Source organism: Hippopotamus amphibius, chromosome 15 (assembly GCF_030028045.1).
Source record: "Hippopotamus amphibius kiboko isolate mHipAmp2 chromosome 15, mHipAmp2.hap2, whole genome shotgun sequence".
In the NCBI taxonomy this organism is placed as follows: Eukaryota; Metazoa; Chordata; class Mammalia; order Artiodactyla; family Hippopotamidae; genus Hippopotamus; species Hippopotamus amphibius.
The window spans coordinates 1,321,979-1,335,103 of NC_080200.1; the positions used below are offsets into that span (position 1 = coordinate 1,321,979).

Here is a 13,125-nt window from a genome sequence, read left to right on the forward strand (position 1 = left end):
CCGTCCGATGAGGAAACTGACAAGCACAGCAGTCTGGAAGCGATTAGGATGCCAGGTGGGGCTGCTGTCCTTAACCACTGGACTTCACGGCCCCCCGGAAACCCTCCCTGATCCACAGCCTCCCTCCCCGCATCCCCGCCAGGATGTGAAGTCAGCCCTGGGCTGTCCAGCAGAGACCTGCATACAGCAAGAACTTAATCATGGCTGAGGGGATGGAGACTAGAAAGGGAGGAAGGGCCAGCCACCAGGGGGAGGTTTGAATTCCTGGGTTTTATTGAATTAGGTCGCATTGTCCCAAGGTGCCCCTCCCCCACCCGAAGCTGTTTTCCTCCCTCTGGATCAGAGACAGCCGCATGTTTGACCCCACCTAACCCTGGACGTGGGGAGGGGATGCAGGAAGGCGTCTGAGGCCAGGCTGCTCAGGTGCACCTGCCATGTTATGAGGAAGCCAGGCCACGCGGGAGACCACACGTGGGCACCTGGCCCTCGTTGCCAGCTGAGCCAGTCTTGGCACCAGCCCAGCCCACACCTGCCGATGGTACGTCTTCCCAGCGGAGGGCCCAGGTGTCCCGGGGCAGACAAGCTGAGCCCACCGGTGCCCCATCTGAACCCCTGACTCACAGCATCACCGGGAATAACACATGCCTCTGGGCCACTAGGTTCGGGCTGGTTTGCTACAGGGCGACAGAAAGCCGGCACGTGGGCACGCAAACTAGCTTTTATGACTTTTATTAAATCCTTACAAAACAGAATACAAAATTCCGGCATTGACAGTTGGTGTAAAGGAAAACTTCTGAGCTGTATCAGTTCACCTGGTACAGTGGAGTTAAAGTGCTTGGATGTTTTTCCCCCACTCTAAAAAAATTTGAGTTTGTTTTTTGTCTTTTTTACACATCTTAACATGGAAACACTGCTGTGCCCCCTTCCCCCAGCGCCAGGCTCTTTCACAGTAACGGTTCTGACCAGTCCTCCGGGCCGCCCTGTCCGTGGTGACAGGGGGGGAGGAAGTGGCTGTCCCACCTTTGAGGAAAAAAAAAAAAAAAAAAGAAAAAAGAAAAAAAAAGCTGCTCACAGCTCAGCTTTCCCGAGTAACATGGCCATGGCGCTTGCAGCGGGCGAGAGTCCACTTGTTTTTTTTGTTTTTTTTTTTACAAAAAGGCAGAATCCCCCGTTGCAAAATGTGGAATCACGGATGGGCGAGAAACGATGGGGGGGGGGGGGGCGGGCGGCCTCCCCAGCCCCGGAGTCTTTGGAAAGGCCCGTCCACAGACGCGGAGGGAGGGGGGCGGCGGCGGACCCCCACCAGCCACCGCGGGGACCGCGACACTCTCGGAGGCGTGAGGCGTGGGGGGCCGCAGAGACGTCGCCGAGCCCCCCACGCCTCGCGCCCCCCCGCATTCAAGTATTCTTCGAGAACAGGGAAGGGACGTCCACTGAAGGTCGAGAAAACCAAGGGAACAGGGCGAAGGGCCCGAAGCCGAGGGCGGCGGCCCGCGGGAAGGGAAGCCCGTGTGAATTGCATAGTGCGTCCGGCCCCAGCACGCAGGCCGCCGGCGCCCCCCACCCGCGGGTCCCGCGGCGGCGGCCTTTTCCTGAAGGTGGGCGGAGGGGGGGGGGGACCCGCGCGACCCCCGGGAGGGGCCGACAGAGCTGCCACGCCAGGCCCGAGGGGCGGCCGGGCAGGACGCGGCCGTGGTCAGACGGAGCCCTGAGAAGGGGCACGCGGGTGCCCGGGTGGGGGGGTCCGCGGGACCCCCACGTCGGCTGACGGGCGCCTGTCCGGCCCCTCCCGCTTCCTCGGGCGCCCCCCTCCCGGGTGGGCGGCCCCCGGGGGAGGGGGCCCGCTCAGCTGCAGCTTAAGGTCAAGGTCCGAGGGAGCCCCGACTGTCGGTCGGGTGCTCAGGGGGGCGCAGGGGCCAGGTCCCCCGCCCGGCCGCCCGCCCCCAGGCCCCGCCAGGCGACGGGGGAGACCTGAGACGCCCCCGGCCCCGCCCGGCCCCCAAGGTGTCTGTGGGGAGGCAAGGAGCTACCGTCTCGTGGAGGGGAGGTGGGGGCCGCCCCGTCCCTGAAAACACGGAGGGCCGGGAGGGGGGCTGGGGGGGACGCCACGCCCTCCTCTCCTGAGTCACGCGGGCGGCGGGGAGGGGCCTTCACAGTGGCCGGCGCATCCCCGGGCTGCCCACCCGGCCGCGCGCCCTCCGCTCTCCACCCCCCCGGGCGCCCGCTTTGCATTTTAACACCATTGAAAGGGAAGGGGGAAAAAAAAAGGGAACAGAAAAAAGGGAAAAAAAAAACCCCAACAGCAAAAACCTTATATAAAAAGATCCCCCGAGCTGAGCTTAGCGCCTCGGAATCCAGCCGGGGGAGGCAGCCCGCCGGTCGCCCGCGGGCAATAGCTTAAAAAAATCTTCCGACTTGACGCGGGGAAGGGGGGGGCCTATGTACAGAGGGAAGGAGGGGGTCACGCGTGGTCTCCCACCAGGACCACGGGGGCCGCGGACAGGCTGGCTCGCTGCCGCCGCTGGGCCAGCTTGGACTGCGAGGGCGGGGACAGCTGCAGGCAGCGTGAGGTAGCTCGGATGACCACGGGCTGGTCCTGCCCCCCCTCCTCCGCCGCGTCCTCCTCGCGCTGGGCCAGCTGCCGGTTCATGGCAATGGCCTCGGCCGCGAACGAAGTGAGGTCTTTGGCACAGCTGTTCCTGGGGACAGGGCGGGGGTCACCAAGGCGGGGGAGGTAGCCGCAGCCCCGTCCCCCCTGCTTCCCTCGGGACCCTGGGGGAGGGGCTGCAGGCCCCAGGAGGCCGCGGACTGGAACCGCCGCTGGGGTCACACACGCGTCACCCGGTATAAGGACACCCACGCGCCTGGACGGCGTCGCCCCAAGATCAAAAGATGGGTTTTTTTTGGGGGGGAGGGGGGGTGTTTTCTTTAAACAGTTCACATTTAGCGCCTCCTCCTGCACTCGGGGCTCCCCCCTCCGGGCCCGAGGTCCCACACGGGCCTCACCTCTGCAGGACCCTGGGCGTGGGCAGCGTGTTCTCCGGGGCGCACTGCAAGGAGACAGGACAGGCGGGGCTGCAGAACAGAGCCCGCCCGCCCTCGGGGCGCGCGCCACTGCGCGTGAAGGCGGCGCACCTGCGCGGGAGCCCAGTCAGGCTGGGGGAGGGGCGTGGTCGGAGCGGGGGGGGGGCGTGGTGGGCGGGGCCTGCCTCTCACCCAAACGGCTCCTTCCAGGTGGTTCCCAGCTCCCCGAAGGGGTTGGGAGCCCCTCCCACCAGCCCACCCTCTCTGCGAGGCGGGGCCCAGTCTTCGCTTCCCACGGTGCCCACGTGTACTTCTGTTTAAGCCCCCGCCCTGGTGGCCTAGGCTCCGCTGGGCGGGAGAACCGCTAAGCTCTTCCGGCCTGGTGGGGACAGAGTCCTGGACGGGGACTGGCGGGCCACGCGGCGGCCCTGGCTTGCTGCCTGCCTGCCACCTGGCTGACCTCAGCTGGACGCTCTGTTCGAGGACAGAAGAGGTCCCAGAGCCTCCAGGACACACGCCCTGCCGACTCGCTGGGAAGCAGCTCCTAAGATCCCGGCCCCACCCGGCCAGCAGGCAGTGGGGGTCTCGATACGGAGCCGCCTGCGGTGCTCGTGCCCGGCTCTGCGTCACCCCGGCCCATCGGCAGAGGCTGGATGGCGGCCAGCAGCCGCCCACACCTCCCTGAGGCTCCCACTCACCCCCTGCACCCAGGGGTGCTGCAGGACTTGGGCGGCGCTCAGCCTCTGCTTGGCGTCGCGCACGAGGAGCTTGGAGATGAGGTCTTTGGCAGCAAAGGAGATGTGGGCCCAGTCCTTCTCCGGAAACTCGTACTTGCCCTCCTGAATGCTCTCAAACAGCATGTTCTGCAGGGGACATGGAAGGAGGGGTCAGCCGCAGCCAGCAAGGGCTGAGGCCACGTCCCCGGCGCCCGGAGGTGCACCCCGAGTGACAAGCTCTGTCAGGGCCTCCAGCCTCCACCAGCCGCGTGACTTGAGCCCAGGGTTAGGGTTAGGGAGAATGCCCTGAGCTCAGCTGGCGAGGCCGGGGGCTCTGAGAGACCGAGGAAGGCAGGGACCCACCCGTCTGGGGGTGGCTGGGAGGCTGGGCCTGAGAGCAGCCTCCGGGAGGCACTTGGGTTCGGCTCAAGTGGGGCCCGATGTACTGAAGGGTGGCTCTGGGGGGCCCGGCCCTGGGGGTATCAGGCCGTGAAGCACGAGCCTCACACGGCGAGCAGAAGGCTGGAAGCTGGCCCGCCCAAACCAGAGGCCTCGCCCCGGCTCAACTCCCGGACCCCCGACGGCTGTCTCCTGTTGGGCTGGAGAAGCCAAAGAGCCCCTGGAAACCCAGGCCACTCAGGCCGCCAGCGGCCTGTGGCTATGGTCAGCGGCTGGAGGCCAAGCCCTGAGGGGTGCTCAGGGGGGACCATGCCTCGGGGTGCCCAGGGGGTGCAGGGCCTGGGTCCCAGGCTGTGTGTGTGTGTGTGGCTGCGTGTGGAGGCGGGCCTGGCGGGGTGCTCGGGGGAGAGGCGCACGGCAGGCCCCCCGCTCGCACCTGGCAGGCCGGGCAGGCCTCGCCGCGGTCCCAACCGCAGTCGCTGCCGCAGTGGCCCACGAAGGGCGGGTAGCCGCTGAGCAGGATGTAGAGGATGACGCCCAGGCTCCAGAGGTCGCAGCGCTTGTCGTAGATGCTGGCCTCCTCGCTGAAGGCCTCCACAACCTCGGGGGCCATGTACTCCGCGGAGCCGCACTGCGGGCGGGGCGGGAAGTCAGGACCCGCGGAGGGGGGAGGGGGCGCCCCGACGGGGACTTCCCGGAGCCCGCCGCCAGACAGCCCTGCCCGGCCAGAGGCTGCTGAGGGAGCCAACCCCGCCTTCGCCGTGCCGGCCAATCAGAGACTGCCGAGGGGGCCCTCGGCCCCGCCCCTACCCAATCAACAGGCGCCGGGAACACGCCCCGCCCACCGCGCCCGCCCGCGGCCCCGCCCAGCCGCGCCCGACCGGCCAATCGCGACTGTTGCCAAGCGGAAGCTCGAGCTCCGAGGCCCGAGCAGCCAAGCAGGCTCCGCACCTCGAGGTTACGTAACTGCAGCCTGCGACCTGATCCGGGGCCGTCCCCGCCCCCTCCGCCTCTGCCGGCGCCCCCTCCGTACCCCACCCGCGGCGCCCTGACCCCCCAGTGCCCTCACCGGGGTGAGCAGCTCGGGGGTGGAGATGGGGGAGCAGTCCCCGTTGAGTTTGATGCCACTGCCCAGGTCAAAGTCGCAGATCTTCACGGGGGAGACCTGGGCGGGGTTGGAGGGGGCTGTGAGGGTGGGGTCCCGCCCCTGGGAGCCCTGGCCTGCAGGGAAGGCCGCCCCCCCGGCGCCCCTCACCTGGTTGGGGTGCTCACAAAGGATGTTTTCCGGCTTTAGGTCCCTGTGGGCGATGCCTGCAGGGAGAACCAGGAATCAGGAGGGCAGGTCAGGGTGGGTGGACGCTGGCTTCTAGGAGTCCTGGGCAGGTGGGCTGGCCGCAAGGCTGGAGATCCAGGGACCCCTGGGGCAGGCGCCCGGCCACCTACCTTTGTTGTGCAGAAAGTCCAGGGCGCTGGCCACGTCCTGCACCACCATGCTGGCCTCTAGCTCGTTGAAGTGCCGCCGCTGGTGTATGTGGCTCAGGATGGAGCCTAGGTCAGGCCACGGAACACAACACACAGGGTCACTTCCACTGCCCAGCGCCGAGCGCCCACCTCACCCAGGCAGGGAAGCCCCCACTCTGGCCTCCTTGGGTCCAAAGTCCTCCAACCTGAGCTGGCCTGTGGACCCCACAAGGCCCCTTTGATGTGCAGCCTGCACCCCCAGGAGAAGTTCTCCCTGGTGGCCCTAAGCCCCCGCCCCATTAGGGTGCAGATGGATAAGTCTGCCCAGCCCCACATACCACCCCGCATCTTCTCAAACACCAGGTAGAAGCGGTCCTCCTCCTCAAAGAACTCAATCAGCTCTAGAACGTTCCTGGGGTGGGGAGCAGAGAGGTCGGAGAGGAGTGAGGTTTTCTCAGGCCCGTGTGCAGCCACAGCCCAGCCCAGGAGGGGCCCGCCTCCTCCACCCCCACCTGCCCACAGGAAGCATGGGCCTGGGGCCACCTGCCTGCTTCCACCTCGCCCACCTCGCGCGGTCAGCCCGTCTGCCACGGGGCCCACCCATGGGGCCTGGCACCCAGCAGGTGCGCCCTGAGTGCTTGCTGGCGGTGACGAGGCACTCAGGCCCACTCATCCACTACAGACGGCTCGGGGCCAGCGCTGTGGCGAGGGCAGGTCACGTTACCTGTGTCCCTGGCACTGATACAACATCTCCACCTCCCGGAAAACCCTACTCCGAATGTGGCCCGGCTGCTTCTCAATGATCTGAAACGTCAGGGTGGGGGGGAGAGCAGACAGACACACACACACACACACACCAACTGCGTCAGACAGACCCTCCACAGCCTGAAGGGGCCTCCGCCAGCAACGTCCCGTGTCACGCCTGAAACGCGTTACAGCCTAGACTGGGAAGCTCTGGAAAGCAGAGCTCTCCTATGGGGGCCTGGGATCTACTGGAAGTCAAAACTGCGGTGTCAGCACAAACTGGGGTCTACGTGTTTCCCCAGAGTTTCCCCAGAGGCATCGCAGGAGGGGTGAACGGGAGAAGAAAGGCAGAGAGGAGGGGCCAGCGGCGCTCCACCCCTGCCTGCGACAAGCCCCGGGGCATGTTTGAGGCCTAGAGCCCCTGTAAGATACCCGTTCAGGTGGCCTTCCCTCCCTGACCAGGAGACTGGGGGCCATGGTGCCGGATCACACACGCCCAGGGGCCTGGAGGGGCCCGGCTACCAAGCCGCCGCACTTGCCTGGGCACCAAATATCGCCTCCCAATTCCATGCTAGTCTGGGCAGGTGCCCGTGGTCCCTGAGCCCAAGTCTGTTTCAGGCCAGCCCAGCCTGGCCCCCCTGCCCACCCGCGGGCAGCCTCCCAGGAAAACAGCCCACGCCTCTGCGCCCACCCTCTTCTGGCACCCAGGAGCACTGAGGACCAGGGGGGTTCCGGGCCCACCCCCTAGGGCTGAGTCGCTCATGGAGAGCAGTGGTCAGAAAGTGCCTGCCAGCTCTCGCTGAGCAACGCCAGGCCCCAGGCCCCTGCGGGGAGCCTCTTCCCAGGATGGACCTTGGGCCACCTCTTGGTGGGTGGGTGGGCAGGCTGGGTCACCACCGCACCCAGGGCTCTCGGCCCACTGGCAGCCGGGGGAGGGGACGTGGTGTGCTCTCCTGGCCCAGCTCTAGCAGCAGACGGCCACGCGTGGCCACTGGCTGCTGGGGCCGGGCCACCACCCTAAGCACAGTCCCACCTGTCTAGTGACAAGCTGACCTGTCCCACCGAGGGGCAGAACCACCAGATTCCAGGGCTCCTTGAGGTCATTAATGCCAGCAGCTGTGCCCTTCTGGAGGTAACTGAACCGCACCCTGCCCCTTGGGAATGTGGCCAGGGCCCCCACTCACGGAGGAGACAGTGGTCCCTCCCGGGAGGGGACAGCCTCCTGGGGGGGGGGGGGTCACACACGGTACACCTAAGCGAACGCCTCCAAGCCTGGGTGTGCCTGTCTGTTAGAGGGACAGAAGCCAGGCTGCCCGTCAGGGTCCTTAGCAGGGAGGGGGGCTCAGAGGGCCACCGGCTGTGGAGAAAGTGCTCGATGCCAGGCGTGCAGTCCTAGGCACCGTCACCCACCCCACCTGGGTGGTCCCGGGGGCGGGGACCACAGCCACCACGGGCACCACGCTTCCACCAGGGCCTGAGGTTTCTGGCCATGCTTCCCGGGCAACCCGCCTCCCGTGACCCCACCCAGCCCAGATGCAAGGTCACGAGGGACGCCTGGAAGACGTCTTGGAATGCAGGGTCTGACGCGCAGCCAGGCAACACAGGCTGTGCAGCCGCAGCCCGGGTCAGAGGCGGGCCAGGGCGTGCAGGAGGCTCTTGCGGGCCTGCCTGGTCTCCCTTGATGACCAGCTCCCTGGGCCCCAGCTCTACCCTTGTCTCTAATCTTTGTAACCAGCACAGGGAAGCATTCCTCATCCCTGGGGATGGGGCCTGGCCTGAGCGACCCGGCAGCTGAGCCTCCGCTCTGACTGAAGCCCCCCGTTCTCGGCGGCCCCTCTACTGCCAGATCCTTGGCCCCCTGCGCAGGGGGGCCATCCCTTGTCACTTCCCACCCGGACTTGGGGGGCTCAGCCCAGGCTGACCTGGATTCCCAGGGGTGGCCTGAGTCACTGGCCTCGGGGCCATTTTTAGACATCGGTTTTCCCCGGATGCCAGTCTGGCAGCTCACATGCCAGCTTCCCTCTTTTTGCCACCCCTGGCCAGCGCCGTATCCCAGGTGCTGCGGGGGAGAGGCAGGAGAGACAGCCAGGTGCCGGGGCCCGCCTCACCTTGACGGCATACTCCTGGTTGGTGATGAGGTTGACGCAGGTTTGCACGCGGGCGTGGGCACCCTCCCCGAGCACGTCCTCCTGCAGCTGATACACGTCTGTGGAGCAGGGAGGGTGAGAGCTGCCCTGGGCCAGCCCATCTCCCCGATGCCCCCGCCAGCCCCACTCACCTTCAAACCTGCCCGAGAAGCTGTCGGTGGCCCGGCACCTCTTCTTCTTCTTGCCCCTCTTCTTGGCATCAGGGATGTCGATGGGCTGGCTCGTGGGCATATCTGCGCCAGGAGAGCCGGAGGTGAGGCCCACCCGGCCCAGGAGGTGGCCCAGCCCTCCCCCACCGCCAGAGCCAGGCCCTCCCCGCAGCCCCTCACCAGGGCGGGCTGGGCACTCCAGGCTGAAGTCGGGCTCCCCGTGGTGAGCCTGGTCTAGGGAGAAGGCCAGTTCAAAAGGGTTCTGCCCCTGCAGGAGAGGAGAGGACTGAGCTCAGGCCCCGGCCCTGCAGGGCACGCCCCCCCCCCCCCCCTCCACCCCAGAGTGCCCCGGCCCCCGTGTCCACATGCTGAGGGCAGAAAGTCTGGCTCTGCCTGATCACGAGGAAATGGACATTTCACCCCCAGACAGGGCCCTTGGGGCCTTTGGGGAGGGGGTGCGGTGTGGGAAGAGGCTGGACGCAGGCAGGGGAGGGGCCCAGGCTGCGTCTCGAGCCTCAGTTTGCACACCTGCAGGATGGGGCCAGCACCACTGCCCGCTGACCGCCCGCGCCCCTGCCGGCGCAAGGATCAAAGAAACAGGGCAGCCAGAGGGAGGGAGGGAGGGAGGGAGTGAGTCACCGGCTTCCCTGGCGGGGCTCCCAGCCGGGCAGCCCTGCCTGCTTTCCCATGGCCTCCTGGCCTCAGTCTCCCCTCTGTGGAACGGGGCACCACTGCCCTCCTCGCCTCACACTGTCCACTCGTCCCCGCTGCACCTCCTGGCCCTGGACGGTTCTCGCCACCGCACCTCTGCTCCTGACGTGGCCTGCGATGTGCCCCACCCCCCAGCTCTGCACCTCCTAACGCGAGCGCCTCCTCTCCTGGTCCGACCCCTCTCGCTCATCTGCCTCCAGGTCCCCGCCGCCGTGACCCGGCTGCAGGGGCTCACGGGAAGGGCACCCACGGTCTCCCGCGTGAGCACCGGGCCTCTCGCTGCCTGGCCCTGCCCCGGCCACACCCCTCACTGTCTCGCCGACCCTCAGCCACCCCGGGCGGGAGCCTCACAGGCCCCGGGTGTCCAGCTAAGGAAACAGCCCGTGAGCAGGGAGGGACCTGCTCAAGGTCACCCGACGGCCCCCAGGACTGGAGGGGGGGCTGCGCGGGCCCCTAACTAGGGAACAAAGGCAGCTGGGGTTCCTGAAGCGTGAGGGTGGCGGCCCCCGGCGAGGCGCGAGGGTGAGGCTTTGAGGCTCGGACGTGCAGGCCCCGCTGGGCTGCTCTAGGCGTTGCTCTCACGTAGCTCCCTGGATCCTGGGGCCCGGGCGGCCAGGGCTTCAGGTGGGCGTGGGGGGCCTGGACACACACCAGAGGTGCCAGCGCCGATGCCCAAAGACCTGGGTCCAGTCGCCGCCCCCCTCTGGGCCTGGGGACAGCGGGAACCAGGGCTCCAGCAGCATGGCCATCTGGCAGAGGAGGAGCTGCAGGAGCGCCCGGGAGACACCCAGGGACCACCAGCACAAGGGGCCAGGCCAGAGTCCCGCAGACCGGGGCCCGCAAGCCAATCCGGCAGCAGAGGGGCAGGCGGTCAGAGGGAGCGGCTGAAAAACAGGCGTGGGCCCTCGCGGCCTCACCAGCCGCCCTGCAGATCGTTGCTGGGAGGCCCGGTGGGCGGGGGAGGGGAGGAAGGCAGCAACCCAGCCAGTCTGCGCGGGTTCAGCCACCGGCCCCCCGCCCCCGCCCGCCCAGGGGCCCGGCACCCACGGGGCGTCAGGCACCGGCTGTGCCCGCACCCGCGCTCCGCGCCCTGGAGGGCCCAGTCCAAGGCGTCTGGAGGCGCCAGGTGACTCCCTCCATCCAGGAGGGCCCCAGGGCGGCAACGTGGGGGCGGTCGGGAGGGAGGGCAGGCACAGGGCTCGGGGCCGAGGGCAGCCCTCATCACACGCGCCACCCTGGCCCAGTGACCAGCTCCCGGGCTGACGTCAGGGGAAGCCGCCCCCAGCTCGTAGGCCCACTTTTGGGCACAAGGACCTCAGGGGGCCTCCAGGTCCTGTCCCTGACCCCACACCCCGGTGCCAGCCTCCAACGCGAAGAGCTGGACCCAGGAGAGAAGGGGCGGCGACGCCACCAAGGTGAAGGGACACTAGGCATGGCCGGCCCCTGTGTCCTTGTTACCAGGTGCGGGGGGGGGAACGTGCCTAAGACAGATGCCCACGCGGTCCGAGCCTCCGCTTTCCCATCTTAAAATGGGGAAAATACGTCTGCGACACCTGGCGGACGTGTCTCCCTGCTGCGCTGCCACCAGGTTGAGGGGGCTCGGGTGCGGTGGGAGGAGATGCCCACGGTGGCCGGCCCCAGGCGGGCCCCCTCAGAGCCAGGAGGCCCTGCCCACAGTCCCTCCAACTCTCTCAGGCCTCCCCCAGTCCCACCTCCGTGCAGGGCTGCCCCGCGGCCTGCAGAGGCCAGCCCGCAGCACCGGGCGGCGGGGCCGGGCCAGGCCCAGGGCTGGCCGTGGGCCTCCAGTCAGCAGGCCTTGGCAGGAGGTGGCTGGAACCATCCAGAAGGTTCGGGTTTGCTTTGGCCCCTGTGCCGGCCCCACGCGCCGACGCACCTCGGCTCCCGCCCAGCCCCGGAGGGCACAGACCACCACCGGTGACGTCTCCGGTCCACCCTGCTCCCGCCCAGCCCCGGACACTGGGACGTACCAGGGCTGTGGCGGCCCGGGGAAGGGGGGTGCGGGGAGCGGCCAGGATGACCGGCGTGTGTGTGTCGGGGCGGCGCTGGCCCGGGGCACCGGCTGGACGCACCCAAGCAGCCTCAGCTCGCTCCTCCCACTCTGGGGTGCAGTTCGCCTGTAGGCCCTCACGCACACTCACACACACACACACTCACACACGTACGCACACCCCAGTCCTGCCTTCTCTACGGGGCAACAGGTTCTCGCCCAAGAAGGCCCAGGAAAGCCATTACATAACGCGGCCAGCAGGGTGGGGTGGCCGCTGACATCGCTGCGTCCCCTGGGCCAGGCCCTCTGGGGCCCCTGCCTAGCACCTGCCTGCCCCCTCAGACGCGCTCATCTGAGACCAGAACTCGGCTGCCACAGCCGTGGGGCCGCCGCAGAAACTTCCTGCTGCGACAGGAAATAGCACTTGGGGCTGGGGTGTCGGGGAGGTGCGGGGCTCCGCGGGCGTCCAACCCACTGCCCCACTCTGCAGACCACCCAGGAGGGTGTGGGGGAGGCCTGCAGCCCTGCCTGGGGCTCCCGCCTGGAGCAAGGACCCCACAGAGCACCCCCGCCAGGCCCCACGACGCTGGGGACAGGGCTGTGGCCTGCAGAGCGGGGACTCGCAGCCAGGGGCCCCCACGGGCAGCGACCCCTCAGCCCTGCCTGGGGTTCCTGGAGGAAAGACCCCAGAGCCCCCAGGGCACTAGGGACTGACTGCAGCCTACTAACCAGCCCCGCCGCCACACCAGCACACGCCTGGCTGGCGTCTGCAGGAGACACATAGGGAAGGTCCCCCACGGGATAGGGGCTCCCATTCCGGGGCTTCTGGAAGAAAGACCCCACAGGTCCCAGGGTGCTTGAGATTGGACTGTGGCCCGCTGACACCCCCCTCCCCCCCAACCAACCAATGCACACCAGGCTGGGGCAGCCGCAGGCGAAGGTGGGAGGCTGGCACGAGCCCCGGGGGTATCCTGGGGGCGGGCTCCGAGTCCCGCCACCGGCCACTCGGGTGGTCCAGCCCGGAGCGCCCCCAAACCGACCCGGCCCTCACCTTGAAGGAACGGTGGAAGCCCTGAAGTTCGGCTGTTTTCTTCTGCACCATCTTCTGTCCGGGCCCCGCCAGCGGGGGAGGGGACGCGGGGCCCGGGGGGACGGCCCGTGGGCGGGGGGCGGCCGGGGAGGGGACCCTGTGGGCGGGAGCAGACAAAGGAGGGCGTTGAGTGGCCGCGGCCGGCGCGCCGGGAGCCCGGGCCAGGCCGGCGCGGCTCCGTGGCGCCCGATCCCCGCGCCCGGGTCGGGGCCGGGCCGGGCCGGGCCGCGCCGGGGTCACAAGACCACACTCACCGGGGTCGGGCTCGGGCCGGGGCCTCAGTGCCGCCGCCCGAGACGCGCAGCCCGGAGCCCGCTGCGCGGACCGCGCGGGGAACAGCGCCGCCGCCGCCGCCACCGCGGACTCCTCCTCCAGGGCCGCCACCGCCGAGAGGAGCCGGGCGCGCCGCGTCGCCGCCACCTTTATAGGCCAGGCTCGGCCCCGCCCCGACGCAGACCCCGCCCCCCGAGGCTCCGCCCGCGCGCGCACGGCGGGGGCGGAGCTGGAAGGCCGTTCTGGCGGTGGGGCGTGTCTGCGCGCCTGCGCGGCGCGGCGAGGTGCGCGGCACGGCGCGCGGGGCTAGGGGCGCGGGACAGAGGAAGGGTCCTGGCGGGCGCCGGTCCGGCTACCGGAGCCTCGGGGAGGCCCGCGGGACCCTGACCCTGAGCTAGAGCCC

At 68.7% G+C, this 13,125-nt stretch overlaps 1 protein-coding gene across 5 annotated transcripts; it reads right to left on the reverse strand.

Annotated features, from left to right (window-relative positions):
- Positions 1–1,844: 1,844 nt before the first annotated feature.
- On the reverse strand, positions 1,845–12,854 carry MKNK2 (MAPK interacting serine/threonine kinase 2). Of its 5 annotated transcripts, none has more exons than XM_057709272.1 (14): positions 12,704–12,854; positions 12,411–12,546; positions 8,821–8,908; positions 8,623–8,724; positions 8,453–8,550; positions 6,325–6,404; positions 5,939–6,012; positions 5,583–5,687; positions 5,395–5,450; positions 5,209–5,304; positions 4,576–4,770; positions 3,723–3,887; positions 3,007–3,050; positions 1,845–2,693 (listed from the first exon to the last, which is right to left on the reverse strand). In XM_057709272.1, the coding sequence occupies exons 2-14, from the start codon at positions 12,459–12,461 to the stop codon at positions 2,462–2,464; spliced, it is 1,386 nt and encodes a 461-aa protein (XP_057565255.1). In that variant the 5' UTR covers positions 12,462–12,546; positions 12,704–12,854; the 3' UTR covers positions 1,845–2,461. The 5 variants fall into 5 exon arrangements, with proteins under 5 accessions (XP_057565255.1, XP_057565254.1, XP_057565253.1 ...); XM_057709271.1 differs by having other exon boundaries at positions 1,845–2,699; XM_057709270.1 differs by having other exon boundaries at positions 1,845–2,699; positions 3,007–3,135.
- Between the last annotated feature and the right edge of the window lie 271 nt (positions 12,855–13,125).

What these genes read in the sequence shown, in the direction of transcription:
- MKNK2 (XM_057709268.1), bottom strand. Translation starts at nt 12,461, where the DNA reads ATGGTGCAGAAGAAAACAGCCGAACTTCAGGGCTTCCACCGTTCCTTC. An exon ending in ACCAGGAGTATGCCGTCAAG is followed by an intron (nt 6,405 to 8,452) that starts GTGAGGCGGGCC and finishes CTGACGTTTCAG; the next exon opens with ATCATTGAGAAGCAGCCGGG. An exon ending in TATCAGTGCCAGGGACACAG is followed by an intron (nt 6,013 to 6,324) that starts GTAACGTGACCT and finishes TCCCCACCCCAG; the next exon opens with GAACGTTCTAGAGCTGATTG.